At 43.6% G+C, this 15,174-nt stretch overlaps 1 protein-coding gene across 1 annotated transcript in view; it reads left to right on the top strand.

The window, feature by feature from the left end:
* The window catches only part of LOC137629346 (coiled-coil domain-containing protein 174-like), an 86,695-nt gene that overhangs the window by 12,629 nt on the left and 58,892 nt on the right, over nt 1-15,174 (top strand). Inside the window, exons 2-4 of the mRNA XM_068360603.1 lie at nt 6,193-6,395; nt 8,816-8,918; nt 9,657-9,787. Coding sequence (XP_068216704.1) covers nt 6,193-6,395; nt 8,816-8,918; nt 9,657-9,787 — 437 coding nt within the window. The remainder of the gene's footprint in view (nt 1-6,192; nt 6,396-8,815; nt 8,919-9,656; nt 9,788-15,174) is intronic.

The following is a 15,174-nucleotide window of genomic DNA, read 5'->3' as shown; positions in this document are numbered from 1 at the left end:
TTTACCTTGTTCTGCGCAGCCTCAACCTCATCACGCTCCGCTCACACCACAGGAACAGGAACTTGCTACTCCGCTTCCGCCAACCGCTCAGCAAGCGCAACCCTTGGGTTCAACCACTCATGCTAGGAGTCAGCCTCCTCCACCCATGCGCCTTCCTTCTGCTTCGTCTTTGATTCAGCCTTTGCAGTCTGAGCCTCAGGTTCTCCCTCAACAGTTACTTGAAGAGGAAACCACTAATATTGTTCCTACTCGTTCTGACTCTGCTGTTCAGCATTCTTGTCCGATCTCTTCGCTACACTCTGGTGATGAGGCGTCTGATGATGAGGAGGCACACCTGGATCCCTCGTCAGACGTGGATGAATCCAAGCCTTCTCCACAGTCTATTGACTTTCGTAAGGTCTTGGCTCTGCTTAGGGAGGTTTACCCAGACCACTTTGTCTCTGCTATTCCCCGCTCTCCGCCATCTGAGTTTTCGCTGGGCATACAACAAGCTAAGTCCACCTATACTAAGCTAGTCCTAGCAAGGTCATCTAAGAGAGCGTTAAGGATCTTAGGGGAGTGGCTGCAGACTAAGCAACACCTTGGCAAAACTTCTTTCATGTTCCCGCCGACTAAGCTCACTTCGAAAGCGAGCGTTTGGTATGCCACAGGAGAAGCACCAGGCTTGGGAGTACCTGCCTCTGCCCAGGCTGACTTCTCAAGTCTGGTAGACTCGCCTCGGAGAACTGCAATGAGGCGCTCTAAGGTTTGCTGGACCTTCTCAGACCTTGATCACTTACTGAAAGGAGTGTTTAGAGCATTTGAGATGTTCAACTTTCTAGACTGGTGCCTGGGGGCCCTCAGCAAGAAGACCTCTCCTGCGGACAAGGATTCTGCCATGCTATTAATGTCCTGCATGGATAAGGCCATTAGGGATGGATCTGGTGAGCTTGCGTCGATGTTTGTATCAGGGGTTTTGAAGAAAAGGGAACAGCTGTGTACCTTCCTTTCCTCCAGCATTACACCTTGCCAAAGGTCACAACTCCTTTTTGCTCCACTCTCGAAGTTCCTCTTCCCCGAAGAGCTGGTTAAGGACTTGTCTGCTGCCCTGATACAAAAGGACACACACGATCTTGTAGCCTCATCGGCTCGTAAGTCTAAGGTTGCTACCTCAGTCCCCAAGACTTATCGCTCCCCAGTGGCTGATACCCCTGCTACGAGGTTCATACCGCCCTTTCGTGGTAGAGCCCCCAGCCGAGGAAGCTCCCGTCCAGACTCTTACAGGAGCAAGTCTAGGAAAGGCTCCAGGACATCTAAGGGAAAAAACTGACTCTCCGCATCTCCAGACAGCAGTAGGAGCCAGACTCAAGATCTTCTGGCGAGCCTGGGAGAAGAGAGGTGCAGACGCCCAGTCTGTCAGTTGGCTGAGGAACGGTTACAGGATTCCATTCTGCCTCAAACCACCTCTGACCACATCGCCCATCAACCTCTCTCCCAACTACAAAGAAGAGGACAAGAGGCTAGCATTGCACCAGGAGGTGTCGCTACTTGTGCAGAAGAAGGCAGTGGTTATAGTCCGGGACCATCAATCCCCGGGCTTCTACAACCGTCTCTTTCTTGTGGGCAAGAAGACAGGAGGTTGGAGACCGGTGCTGGACGTCAGCGCGCTCAACGCGTATGTCACCAAGCAGACGTTCACGATGGAGACGACGAAGTCGGTCTTAGCAGCGGTCAGGCAGGAGGACTGGATGGTCTCGTTGGACTTGAAAGATGCCTACTTTCACGTTCCTATTCATCCAGACTCCCAACCTTTCCTGAGATTCGTTTTTGGAAAGGTTGTCTACCAATTCCAAGCCCTGTGTTTTGGCCTAAGCACAGCTCCTATGGTCTTTACTCATCTGATGAGGAATATAGCAAAATTCCTACACTTATCGGACATCAGAGCCTCCCTCTACTTAGACGACTGGCTGTTGAGAGCATCCACGAGTCGTCGCTGTCTGGAGAATCTCAACTGGACTTTGGACTTAATCAGAGAACTGGGTCTATTAGTCAACATAGAAAAGTCTCAACTCATTCCCTCCCAATCCATTGTGTACCTGGGAATGGAGATTCGGAGTCAGGATTTTCGGGCTTTTCCATCGGCCCCCAGGATAAGCCAAGCCCTAGAGTGCATCATGAGCATGCTGAAGAGGAGCAGTTGCTCGGTGAGACAGTGGATGAGTCTCACAGGGACCCTTTCATCACTGGCCCTGTTCGTCGAGCTAGGGAGACTCCACCTCCGCCCTCTTCAATTCCATCTTGCAGCTCATTGGGACAAGGGTTCGACTCTCGAAGCAGTCTCTATCCCAATCACCCAAGAGATGAAGACCACTCTCCTGTGGTGGAAGCACAACCTCCTTCTCAGGGAAGGTCTATCGTTGGCTATTCAGACCCCCAATCTTCATCTCTTCTCAGATGCATCGGACTCGGGCTGGGGTGCGACCTTGAACGGACGGGAATGCTCGGGAACGTGGAACGAGGAACAGGGATTACTCCACATCAACTGCAAGGAGCTACTAGCAGTTCATTTAGCCCTGTTGAACTTCAAGTCCCTCCTGCTAGGCAAAGTGGTGGAGGTGAACTCAGACAATACCACAGCCTTGGCTTACATCTCCAAGCAAGGAGGGACCCATTCGAGGAGCCTATACGAGATCGCAAGGGACCTCCTCATTTGGTCAAGAGGTCTAAACCTCACTCTGGTCACGAGGTTCATTCAGGGCGATATGAACGTCTCAGCAGATCGCCTAAGCAGAAGGAATCAGGTCATTCCCACGGAATGGACCCTCCACAAGAGTGTGTGCAACAGACTTTGGACCTTGTGGGGTCAACCTACCATAGATCTGTTTGCCACCTCCATAACCAAGAGACTTCCGCTGTACTGTTCCCCTGTTCCAGACCCTGCAGCAGTTCATGTGGATGCTTTTCTACTGAACTGGTCCCATCTCGACCTGTACGCATTCCCACCGTTCAAGATAATAAACAAAGTTCTGCAGAAATTCATCTCGCACGAAGGGACACGGCTGACGCTGGTTGCTCCCCTTTGGCCTGCAAGAGAATGGTTCACAGAGGTACTTCAATGGCTAGTCGACATCCCCAGGACTCTACCTCTAAGAGTGGACCTTCTACGTCAACCTCACGTAGACAGGTTGCACCCAAACCTCCACGCTCTTCGGCTGACTGCCTTCAGACTGTCGAAAGATTCGCTAGAGCTAGAGGCTTTTCGAAGGAGGCAGCCAGTGCGATTGCCAGAGCAAGAAGGGTTTCCACTCGTAGAGTCTACCAGTCTAAGTGGGAGGTCTTCCGAAGCTGGTGTAGAGCCAATTCAATATCCTCTACCAATACCTCTGTGACCCAAATAGCTGACTTCCTTCTACATCTTAGGAATGAGAGATCCCTTTCAGCCCCTACGATTAAAGGGTATAGGAGTATGTTGGCTTCAGTTCTCCGCCACAGAGGTTTGGACCTTTCTTCCAACAAGGACCTTCAAGACATTCTTAAGTCTTTTGAGACGTCTAAAGAGCGTCGTCTATCCACTCCAGGCTGGAACCTAGACGTAGTCTTAAGGTTCCTTATGTCACCTAGGTTCGAACCTCTCCAGTCAGCTTCCTTCAAGGACCTTACCCTCAAGACTCTTTTTCTCGTCTGCCTTGCAACAGCTAAGAGAGTCAGTGAGGTTCATGCCTTCAGCAAGAACATTGGTTTCACGACCGAATCTGCAACATGTTCTTTTCAGCTCGGATTCCTAGCAAAGAACGAACTTCCTTCACGTCCTTGGCCTAGATCGTTTGAAATACCTAGCCTCTCCAACATGGTAGGTAACGAACTAGAGAGAGTTCTTTGCCCTGTCAGAGCTCTCAAATATTATCTTAAGAGGTCTAAACCTATTCGAGGACAGTCAGAAGCCTTATGGTGTGCCATCAAGAAACCTTCGAGGCCCATGTCCAAGAATGGGGTTTCGTATTATATAAGGCTTCTGATTAGAGAAGCCCACTCTCACTTAAAGGAGGAAGACCTTGCATTGCTGAAGGTAAGGACCCACGAAGTAAGAGCCGTAGCTACTTCGATGGCCTTTAATAAAAACCGTTCTCTGCAGAGCATAATGGATGCAACCTATTGGAGGAGCAAGTCAGTGTTTGCATCATTTTATCTTAAAGATGTCCAGTCTCTTTACGAGAACTGCTACACCCTGGGACCATTCGTAGCAGCGAGTGCAGTAGTAGGTGAGGGCTCAGCCACTACATTCCCTTAATCCCATAACCTTTTTTTAACCTTTCTCTTGAATGCTTTTATTGTTGTTTTTATGGTTGTTACGGTAGGCTAAGAAGCCTTCCGCATCCTTTTGATTTGGCGGGTGGTCTATTCATTCTTGAGAAGCGCCTGGGTTAGAGGTTTTGTAGAGGTCCTTTAGTAGGGGTTGCAACCCCATATACTTTGGCACCTTTGGGTTGATTCAGCCTCCAAGAGGAACGCTGCGCTCAGTAAGGAAGACTGAACGTGGGTATAGATTACCCAGAGTAGGTGACGTCATTCGTGTTCCGCCCTCTTCCCCACAAGCCAGCGCGCTGGGACTCAGTATAGCTTCAGTCTACCCTATGGGTTTATAGGGGGAAGTCGCGTCGCTCCAATCCTCTGCCTGGATTTTGCGCTACAGACGTGTTCGGGTACCGTTTACCCACGTTCAGTGATAAGAGTATATAGAAAAAACTGGCACAGCTGCAGGTGCTGGACCATCGGCAGCCGAGATGAGGAACCCTATGGTCCGTTGCACGAAGTGTGACTCCAAGGCAGACAAAAAGACACGTTTCAGGTGTCACAGCTGCCGCCAACCTGTTTGCCCGAGCCACTACTTCCCCTACTGCTGTGATTGCATATAAGGCTGAGGTAGGTAATATATATAAAACTAAGATTTTGAGTGATAATGTGTGATAAAGTATAAAAAGAAATATAATAAACACATTATATTCCACAATTTGTCATTTCTGGTGCACTAAAAAAAGGGTGTTTTTCCTACTCTCTTCCCTACAGTTCCCGCATCCCCCGTGCCTTGATGACCCCCTGGGATGAGAGCCTGACATCCTTGGAAGCGTGTGGGAGCATCTGAGCAATTTTTTGGGGAGGGTTTTTTTTTGCTTAATTCTTTTGCAAAAACATTCAAATTTTTTCACTTTTTTACATTCCTTTCTTTTTGCTTTTTAATTCAAGTTTCTGAAAGTAAGTATTCTAATTTAATAGTTTCATTACTAGGTAATAGGGTTATATTTAGTGTGTTAGGGATAGGATTAATAAATTTGCATATTTACTATTTTTCTTTAATTTTCCAAAATCGGGTATAAACTACCCACGTTCAGTGGCCGTGTAACAGGGAAACGGGTTCAGTGTTCCAGGGTTAAAAAAGAGGCAGAGTAACGGTTCAATTCGACTTCCTTACCAGGTACTTATTATTTCATTGTTATTTGAGATAACTGTTATATGAAATATGGGATACTTAGCTATCCTTTAATCTTGTACACTGGTTTTCACCCACCCCCCTGGGTGTGAATCAGCTACATGATTATCGGGTAAGTTTAATATTGAAAAATGTTATTTTTATTAGTAAAATAAATTTTTGAATATACTTACCCGATAATCATGATTTAATCGACCCTCCCTTCCTCCCCATAGAGAACCAGTGGACCGAGGAATAATTGAGGAGGTGTCAACAAGAAGTACTTGAGTACCTGGCCACAGGTGGCGCTGGTAAGTACACCCCCTTCTAGTATTGTGATAGCTGGCGTATCCCTCCATAGAATTCTGTCGGGCAACGGAGTTGACAGCTACATGATTATCGGGTAAGTATATTCAAAAATTTATTTTACTAATAAAAATAACATTTTTACTCATTAGCCATTTGGTTTTGGAGTTTGTGGCAATTTGAGTGTAATTTGTCCTGTATTAAATATTATTCATAGAATTTGTTTTTATAATAGTTAAATTGTATGTAAACTATTCTTAGGATGATTCTGACGGCTCAAGCGGCTTGGTAGTATAAAGAAAACTTAATCTAACATCAACATTGTATACGTATAGTGTAATTCACTTCTATGGAACATTTTAAATTATGATGGTGCATAATGCTTTTAACTGTAATAGAAGTGTTGGTAATCTGAAATACTGTACATTTACTGTATGTTCCAGCTTGTTGGGTTGCGAGCAGAACTTCATAAGAAGCGTGTAGAGGCTAGTAAGCAGTGTGGTATCCAGAAAGGTTTTACTCGGAAAAAGGAACAGAAACCTGGCAAGTCAAATTCATTTAATTATCAAAATGCAGGAGTTGCACTTAGAGATATCAAGGACAAATTGCAAGAAAAAGAAGAGTCCCGAAGTGAAGAAAATATCAGGTAGTGTATAGAAATCTGTACTTTATTCCTAATTGAAATTTTTTGTATTGTTTTATAGAATCCATATACTGTACCATGTATTTATCTCTATGTACAAGATATAAAGCTGTAGAATAGGTTAGATTATATTCAGTAATTAATGATCATTGGGAATAACTTGGGTAAGTGAAGTCCAGATGGGATGTGTTTTATTCCTTTTGAGACTACAATATTTCACCGAACTTTCCGAAATTGACAAGTCAGACAATGAAGTTAAAGATAATTCTCACTATTGTCTGAATGATGTATAAGGACTGACTCCAGACTTTGATGTATCCCTAACTTCTTTCAGTTCATATTTATTCCGACTGGAATATTAAGTTTCTTCTTTTAGGAGGAATACAATATACGTCAGCATTAGCAAGAAGTAGATGTTGATTAATAATACGGTGGTTTGTGGATGAAGTGCAGGTGAGGGAAATGCCCCACCATCCCATTTTTACTTTGGCCATTATCACTTGTGGTTGTGGTCCTTTCACTCTCCCCATCAGTTTGGGAGTCGAGTCTTTTTCTACTTGAACATTCTTGTGATTTTAGTTTTATTTTGCTCAATTTTTTCTTATGCATTCTATATTCTGCTGCCAACAGTGTTCCTGAACAACAAAGATGTACCAGGAGAGATAAGGTGGGTGGGAGAATTATGTCTTTGGAATGTGTACATCCAAACTGGCATCTGTCCTTTTGCTGGGGGTATGTCAGCCCTACGGTAGAGGTGTAAGAATACTGCCACCGTATGTTCTGCGTGTCGTAAAAAGTAACTAAATGGACAGCTGCTGCCCTGCAGTCATGCTTTTTAGCAAAATGGTAGGCCTGCTGCCAATAACTCTGGTAATTGCTGCTTTGCAATTGGACTATTAAGTCAAAGGCTAGGCATACCGCCAATAACTGTGGTTGATGACTGCAAGGACATGCGATCGTAAAAACCTTCTGCCAAATTATAAACCATGCCTGATGCAAGGCAAACCCTAAATATAGGAATAACAGTGGGAAAGAAGATCATAGCTGTGGCCCTTCTTTACCTTATGCTTCATATTGAACCCTATTCTTGGCCTGCTTCTTGGTGGAAAAACTAGAGAAAAAGAAGATGAAGTACAAAAAACATTCTCTGGTGTCATCAATAGGGAGGATACTCCTAATCTGGAAAAATTTTTATGGTACCTTCCCCTCACATCAATTCCATTGGTTTTCTGATTACTCCTCAAGTTTCACAGTCCATGTGGAGTATATGAGAGGAGTTGACAGGCACAAATGCTCCAATTGTGGTTTTCCTTGTGCATATACAGTGATCTCCTCAAACGAGAGCTCTGTACCTAAGTGTGATGGTACAGTACCACGCCCATGGCTGTACTTGTTCCCTGTGTTAATAGGGAGAGTTTAGAGTACCTGAAGAATTTTTTGATCTTATTTAGGTATTTCTGGTTTTAAAGATAAAAGGCCACCATTCTTGGAATAAAAAAAATATCTTCAATGTCATCTTGGGTTTGTTGTACTGCAAGTCCATTTTCATGCCATCCACGGGAAATCGTGTTTTGGTAACCAGAATATCGTTGAGAGACGCTTGGTAACGGTTCTTACAACATAAACTCATTATTTTACCAGTACAGTATTGTATACTCTTGAAGCCTATATGAACAGTATGCAAAGATTTATAATTGGCTTGTAGCTTTCATCTTTTTGGCTATTTAGGACCAGGTGTCTCCTTTCATGAAATTATGATTTGAATACGTACTTCAAGTCTTCCTACCTAATTTGAGATTCATGTTTTGGGTTTGTTACTGAAAAAATTTAGCTTTTGCTGAATATGTAATGTGAAACTAACTTTGTAAAAAAAAACTCCTTCACCTATACTTAATAGCACACCTTCATTCCCCATGTTCCACTTGTCAAATTCTTGCAATATGAGGGATGCTTGGGTATGTTAACAGGGACCAGTTCAACTCAATGAACATGTGCCCCACTCGCCCGTTTGAAATGAGCTCTTCCAGAATCTTTACCGTGGAAACATTGCAACAAGCAAATAACAATATAATTGATTTGCTTGTATTACGAAATTAGTTGTACTTTGTATTTTTAGACAAATTAAATAACTTTATTTGCAAAGTAATGGGTATGTAAATGTTAAATATGGTTAATGAAATATGTAAGTTATTATTTTAGGCTTCAACTGCTCTTCTTGTTCAGCCAGTAGAACTGGACTTTCATTATTTATAATGATTTAGAAGCAATTACAGTAGTTAGAAGTATTGGCTTTTGTAAAGAAAGGGTTTTATTATAAGAAATAAGAGTATACCAATTTTGAGAAAAGTTTGAGCCTTTTAGAATTATTTTGAGAATGTTCAAGCACATTAAAACTTGTATATAATTGAAAGTATCGTCATCAGGTCTGTCCTAGAAAAGAAGGCGCAACTATATGAAAAGCTGCATGGTGGGATTGAGGCACTAGAGGATGACAATCTTAATGAAAAGTATCTAGTCAATTTCCAGGTATGTCTTGATGTTTGTATGTGGTTTGTAAGTACTGTATCATATGTCATTGAAAAAATCTGAGGCTATATGTATATATATTTGTATCATGATAATCTCATTAATTATGAATTTTTCAGGCATTTCACCCCCCCCCCTCTTAAAAGAAAAATAAATATGAGCCAGTAGTACTGCTCCTTTTGGTAGATTCCAGGGCCACAAATGGTAATAGTCTATGTCGTAGTGCATCAAAATTCCGCTTAGTTCTCTGCTGCCGGTGCAAAAATATCCTTTGGATATAACAACCTGAGCTCCTCAGCACTGATAGCTTGCCTCATTCTTTTGTACATAATATACAGCATCTAATTTTTTCAGAGATCAACTAATCCAGTTCTGCCTCAAGTATAGTGTTAGGTTTGCTTTTGATTTTTCCATTGATTTTTTTTTCAACAATGATATTATTTAAAGGGTTTTATTGGTTGAAGGTGTTTTTTTTTTTTCCTTTCTTTTTTTTCATGTTAAAGTTGTGAATTTTGGAACCAGTTAATTAAAGATTTGTGTATAAGACATGGCTAAGATTAATAAAAATTTTGATACCTTACAGAAGCTCATCTGATTAGTATATTGTAACAGGTATCATATTAATAAAAATTGTTGGTGAATTCCATATGATATTTTAATGCATTCTGTTTTGTAACTCAATCAAGTTAAGTATGAAAATCAAATTAAAAATTCTTTTAAATTATTTTTTTCTTTTAGAGGAAAATTGTTGATGAAGTAAAGGAAAGAAAAAGAGTTCGGGAATCCGAGGACAAGATAAAAGCCGAGCAGAGGGAAACAGAAGAGTTGAACTTGGAGGATTATAAACCAAAGGGAAAGGATGAGGAATGGTAAGAGATAATCAACAGATTTAGTCATTTTACACTGCAATTAGAATTAATTAACCTCAATTATTGTAGTACTATGGCTCTTCATAAGAGAGCACAAGGCAATTTTGTCACCAAGTCATATTTATTCTCTCTTTCTAAAGTTGAAATCTTTTGCTTTTGTTTACCATCCGGTTATTTAAAAGTATTTTTTCAAATATTTTTGGCCCAAATGCGACTTTTTACTTTGATAATCCTTGCTATATAAAATGTTGACAATAAAACAATTTCAGACAAGGTTATGGTTATAAACAAATAAATACCAAAGACCTTAGTTTTAGGGTCTTTAAATTCCTTTTTCTTATTTCTATTTATAAATTGTTACAAATCTACCTACACACTTGCTCTCCCAATTCACAGTACTGGATGTAAATGATATGTTAGGTTCAATTTTCTTCATCAGAACCCCATCAATTGAATCATGCCTACATTCAGGGTTTTGAGTGGCCTTAACACAGTACCTTTAATCATTCTGATGGTAAAAGTGTGGTTGTTCATGCATATTTTCCCTAGATTCACCTGAATATATCAGATACCTTCTTTATGGCTCTTGAGTCTTTAGTAAACAGGTCTACCAGTATCCCCAGCCCATTTGCTTTGAGATTTGAAAAAAATTTCAGTTGTCATTCATCAAATTCCTCTGTTACCACTAGGATACAAACCAGAAGCTTTTATTTATGAATATTCCTGGCATGAGCTGGTAAATTGATTTTACCTTTTCTTTTTTTTTTATTTTGATTCTTTATCCTTTGCTCTTTCAAATCATTCATCTGTCCTGTTTTATGGATATTCCAAATGTGATGAACAAGTCTTTTCTTGTGGTTGATCCTTCAGGATTTCTCTTGAGTGTTCGTTCGCTTATAGGAGAAACCCGGTCTTGCTCACCACAGTGACAGAACTCCAGGAGAGTCGGTAGATCTTATCATAATTTTTTGCGTATGTAATTATGCAAGGCTTCTTTCAGGAAGGCCATATCTGGGACACTCTTCATACGCTGACCCATAAATCAGTCCAATTTATCCATTTAAACTCAATTCATTTACTTTTTATTCACTTTGCTTGTCTCTGTCACATTAACAGCTACATTTTCATTACCATACATCTGTAGCGGGAAAGTGAATGGAATGAACTACTGAAAATTAGGTAAACAAATCATCATTCATTAACTAGCCACTTAGTCATTTGAAAATATTAAGAAAACAGTTTGAGAACTTGATAAACTGGAAACTAATGCCATCTGCCATCAAAAGTAGGGTTGGTCTCTCATAATAAAGAAAAGTAAAGCACTTACAGTTCATTTCAGTTATCTGCTATTTATTAATACTGCAAAAGTGTAGTATTGTAACTGGCAAATATATCTGCATAGTAAATAGTAATTTTTAATTCTTTTGTTGTTATGGCTAAACAGGATGATATAGACTACATAAATGTGTAGGACCTGTAAAGACCATGAAGTTTGGGTGATTATTGTTAATTTTGTTTGTGATTAAAATACTTAATTTTTATAACCTATAAATGTATTTGTATTTAAGAATGTAGACTGTTCAAATTAACCATTATAATTACTGATCTTTTCAGAATTTTCTTTACATCAGAAAAGACTGAAGAATCCAAATGTGTAAAGGTCTTGTAGATTAACTCAATAAATCCTTTTTCAATATTAAACTTACCCGATAATCATGTAGCTGTCAACTCCGTTGCCCGACAGAATTCTATGGAGGGATACGCCAGCTATCACAATACTAGAAGGGGGTGTATTTACCAGCGCCACCTGTGGCCAGGTACTCAAGTACTTCTTGTTGACACCTCCTCAATTATTCCTCTGTCGTGCTTCCGGCAAGACGTTCTGGGATACGCTTATGTTCTTGGAGTATTTTCACGACTTTGGTGAAGTATTTCTCTTTGATTTCGGCTGTCGCTTTACTGGAAACTTCTATTTTTCAATATTAAACTTACCCGATAATCATGTAGCTGTCAACTCCGTTGCCCGACAGAATTCTATGGAGGGATACGCCAGCTATCACAATACTAGAAGGGGGTGTACTTACCAGCGCCACCTGTGGCCAGGTACTCAATCATTTGTTGTTGACACCTCCTCAATTATTCCTCTGTCGTGCTTCCGGCTAGACGTTCTGGGATACGCTTATGGTCTTCGAGTTTATTCACGGATATTTGGTGAAGTATTCTCTCAGATTAACGGCTGTCGCTTTACTGGAATCCTTCTTATATTAGCTAGATAGCTTTTATATAATACTGATATAACGGTTAACGAATTTTGCTTGTTTTTGGATCACCCTTTGGCTTACTCTTTGAAACAAGATGTCTGACGTTTCGCAAGCCCCCTCCCATAGACGATGTAGGTCTTGCAATAGGCGTATTCCGAAGGCCTCGGTAGATCCTCACACCGCTTGTTCTGACTGTAGGGACAGGCCCTGTCTATTAGAAAATCGATGTGAGGAATGCGCCGGACTTTCGGAATTGGAATTTGTCCGTCTTTTAAAATATTCATCTAAGTTAGAGAGAGGTAGAGTTAGGAGAAGTTCTTCTCACTCTTCTATGTTTTCCTCACCTCATGATCCCCTACCTTTTCCTACCCCTGTAGTGGCTACCCCCGAACCTACTGTGTGCCCTCCGCCTGATATGTCAGTTGTTTTGCGTGCTATTCAGGCTTTAGGCGATAAAGTAGAATCAGTGGTAAGTGACCATAAGTCTCTGATGGCCGAAGTTAAAGAACTGAAGGTCAAGAGTGCAGTGGGTGGAATTAGTGCCAGTGCTGTGACGAGTGCTAGTGTCGGTGCAGTGCCAAGTGCTAGTGGTGCCAGTGTGGTGCGTGAGGATTTTTCTGTGCGAGCCAGTCGTCCTCCCAGTCCGGGACCTCTTGCAAGCTCCCATGCCCAGGGGAGAAGCAATGTCGAAGGGCTTAAGGGTTCGACAGGCCTTGTTAGGCGCACAGAACTATCCTCGGTGGTTGCGGGCGTGTCTTCCTTAGACCGTCACTCCCACCTGCAGACGATTGAGCCCGTCTTATTCTCGTCCGCTGATCAACTAGCAGGGAAGAAACGTTGGTCTCAGGTCTCGAGACCGCTTAAACGTAGAGTCCAGTCCGCGAGTGCTCAGCCAGGTTGCAGTCATTGGCTCAGCTCTGACTCGCCTCAGTCATCTGTCGACTGTACTCCGCCCAAGAGGAGTAAGGTTCTGCCAAAACAGAGCCCGACTGTGACTTTACCTCAGTCTGTTATCGTTTCTGCCGATCCCAAGTGGACCCTGCTTCAGTCCATGCAAGCTCAGCTTTCGGACTTGATGCGTGAGTGTCGGGCTGAGAGTGTTGCACCTCCTCCTCCGCCTACACTCCCTCCGCCTGTTCTCGCTCCGCCTGTGCTCGCCCCGCCTGCACTTGCTCCGCCTGGTCGCAGCACCATCTGCCAGGCGTACGATGTTGAGCCACTTTCGGAGTTCGCTGTTCCCAGTGGTGTTCAGCCTCAGCCTTCTTTAAGGCAACCCTTGCTTTGGGATCAGGAGAGTTATTCCACTCTTCCTCCGCCTCCCCTTGCTGCTCCACCAGTGGTGCAACTCTCGGTTGGGGTACAACAACCTCTCCCCTCCGTGAGTCTGTCTGCTCAGCCATCGCTGCAGCGAGCTCAACCCTCCTCAAGGCAAGCTCCTCTACACCCTGGACTTGCGCCTCAGGAGCCTCAGCTTGCGAGAACTTTACCTTGTTCTGCGCAGCCTCAACCTCATCATGCTCCGCTCATCTCACAGGAACAGGAACGGACTACTCCGCCTCCGGCCTCCGCTCAGCTTGTGCAATCCTTGGGTTCAACCTCTCTTGCTAGGAGTCAACCTCCTTCACCCATGCGCCTGCCTTCTGCTTCGTCTGTTGTTCAGCCTTTGCAGTCTGAGCCTCAGGTTTTCCCTCAACAGTTACTGGAAGAGGAAACCACTGTTATTGTTCCTACCCGTTCTGACTCTGCGGTTCAGCATTCTGGTCCGATCGCTTCGCTACCCTCTGCTGATGAGGTGTCGGATGATGAGGAGGCACACCTTGATCCCTCATCAGACGTGGACGAATCTAAGCTTTCTCCATTGTCGATTGATTTTCGTAAGGTCTTGGCTCTACTCAGGGAGATTTACCCAGACCAATTCGTCTCTGCTATTTCCCGCTCTCCACCATCTGAGTTTTCGCTGGGCGTACAACAAGCTAAGTCCAACTATACTAAGCTTGTCCTAGCTAGATCCTCCAAGAGGGCTTTAAGGATCTTAGGGGAGTGGCTGCAGTCTAAACAACACCTTGGCAAGACTTCCTTCATGTTCCCTCCAACGAAGCTCGCTTCGAAAGGTTGCGTTTGGTATGCCACAGGGGAAGCACCAGGCTTAGGAGTACCTGCCTCTGCCCAGGCTGACTTCTCAAGTCTGGTGGACTCGCCTCGGAGAACTGCTATGAGACGCTCGAAGGTTTGTTGGACCTTCTCAGACCTGGATCATTTTCTGAAAGGGTTGTTCAGAGCATTTGAAATGTTCAACTTTCTCGACTGGTGCCTGGGAGCCCTCAGCAAGAAAACCTCTCCTGCGGACAAAGATTCTGCCATGCTAATAATGTCCTGCATGGATAAGGCCATCAGAGATGGATCGGGTGAGCTAGCGTCGTTATTTGTATCAGGGGTGTTGAAGAAAAGGGAACAACTGTGTACCTTCCTTTCCGCCAGCATTACACCTTGCCAACGGTCACAACTTCTTTTTGCTCCACTCTCAAAGTTCCTCTTTCCCGAGGAGCTAGTTAAGGACTTGTCGGCTGCCCTGATACAAAAGGACACGCACGATCTTGTAGCCTCATCGGCTCGTAAGTCTAAGGTTGCCACCTCAGTCCCCAAGACTTATCGCTCCCCAGTGGCTGATACCCCGGCTACGAGGTTCATACCGCCCTTTCGTGGTAGAGCCCCCAGCCGAGGAAGCTCCCGTCCAGACTCTCACAGGAGCAAGTCTAGGAAAGGATCCAGGACATCTAAGGGAAAGAACTGACTCTCAGATTCTCCAGACAACAGTAGGAGCCAGACTCAAGATCTTCTGGCGAGCCTGGGAGAAGAGAGGTGCAGACGCACAGTCTGTCAGTTGGCTGAGGTACGGTTACAGGATTCCATTCTGCCTCAAACCACCTCTGACCTCATCGCCCATCAACCTCTCTCCCAACTACAAAGAAGAGGACAAGAGGCTAGCATTGCTACAGGAGGTGTCGCTACTTGTGCAGAAGAAGGCAGTGGTTATAGTCCGGGACCATTAATCCCCGGGCTTCTACAACCGTCTCTTTCTTGTGGCCAAGAAGACAGGAGGTTGGAGACCGGTGCTGGACGTCAGCT

Source organism: Palaemon carinicauda, chromosome 2 (genome assembly GCF_036898095.1).
Source record: "Palaemon carinicauda isolate YSFRI2023 chromosome 2, ASM3689809v2, whole genome shotgun sequence".
Classification (NCBI taxonomy): Eukaryota; Metazoa; Arthropoda; class Malacostraca; order Decapoda; family Palaemonidae; genus Palaemon; species Palaemon carinicauda.
This window is presented reverse-complemented; position numbering and strand designations above follow the sequence as displayed.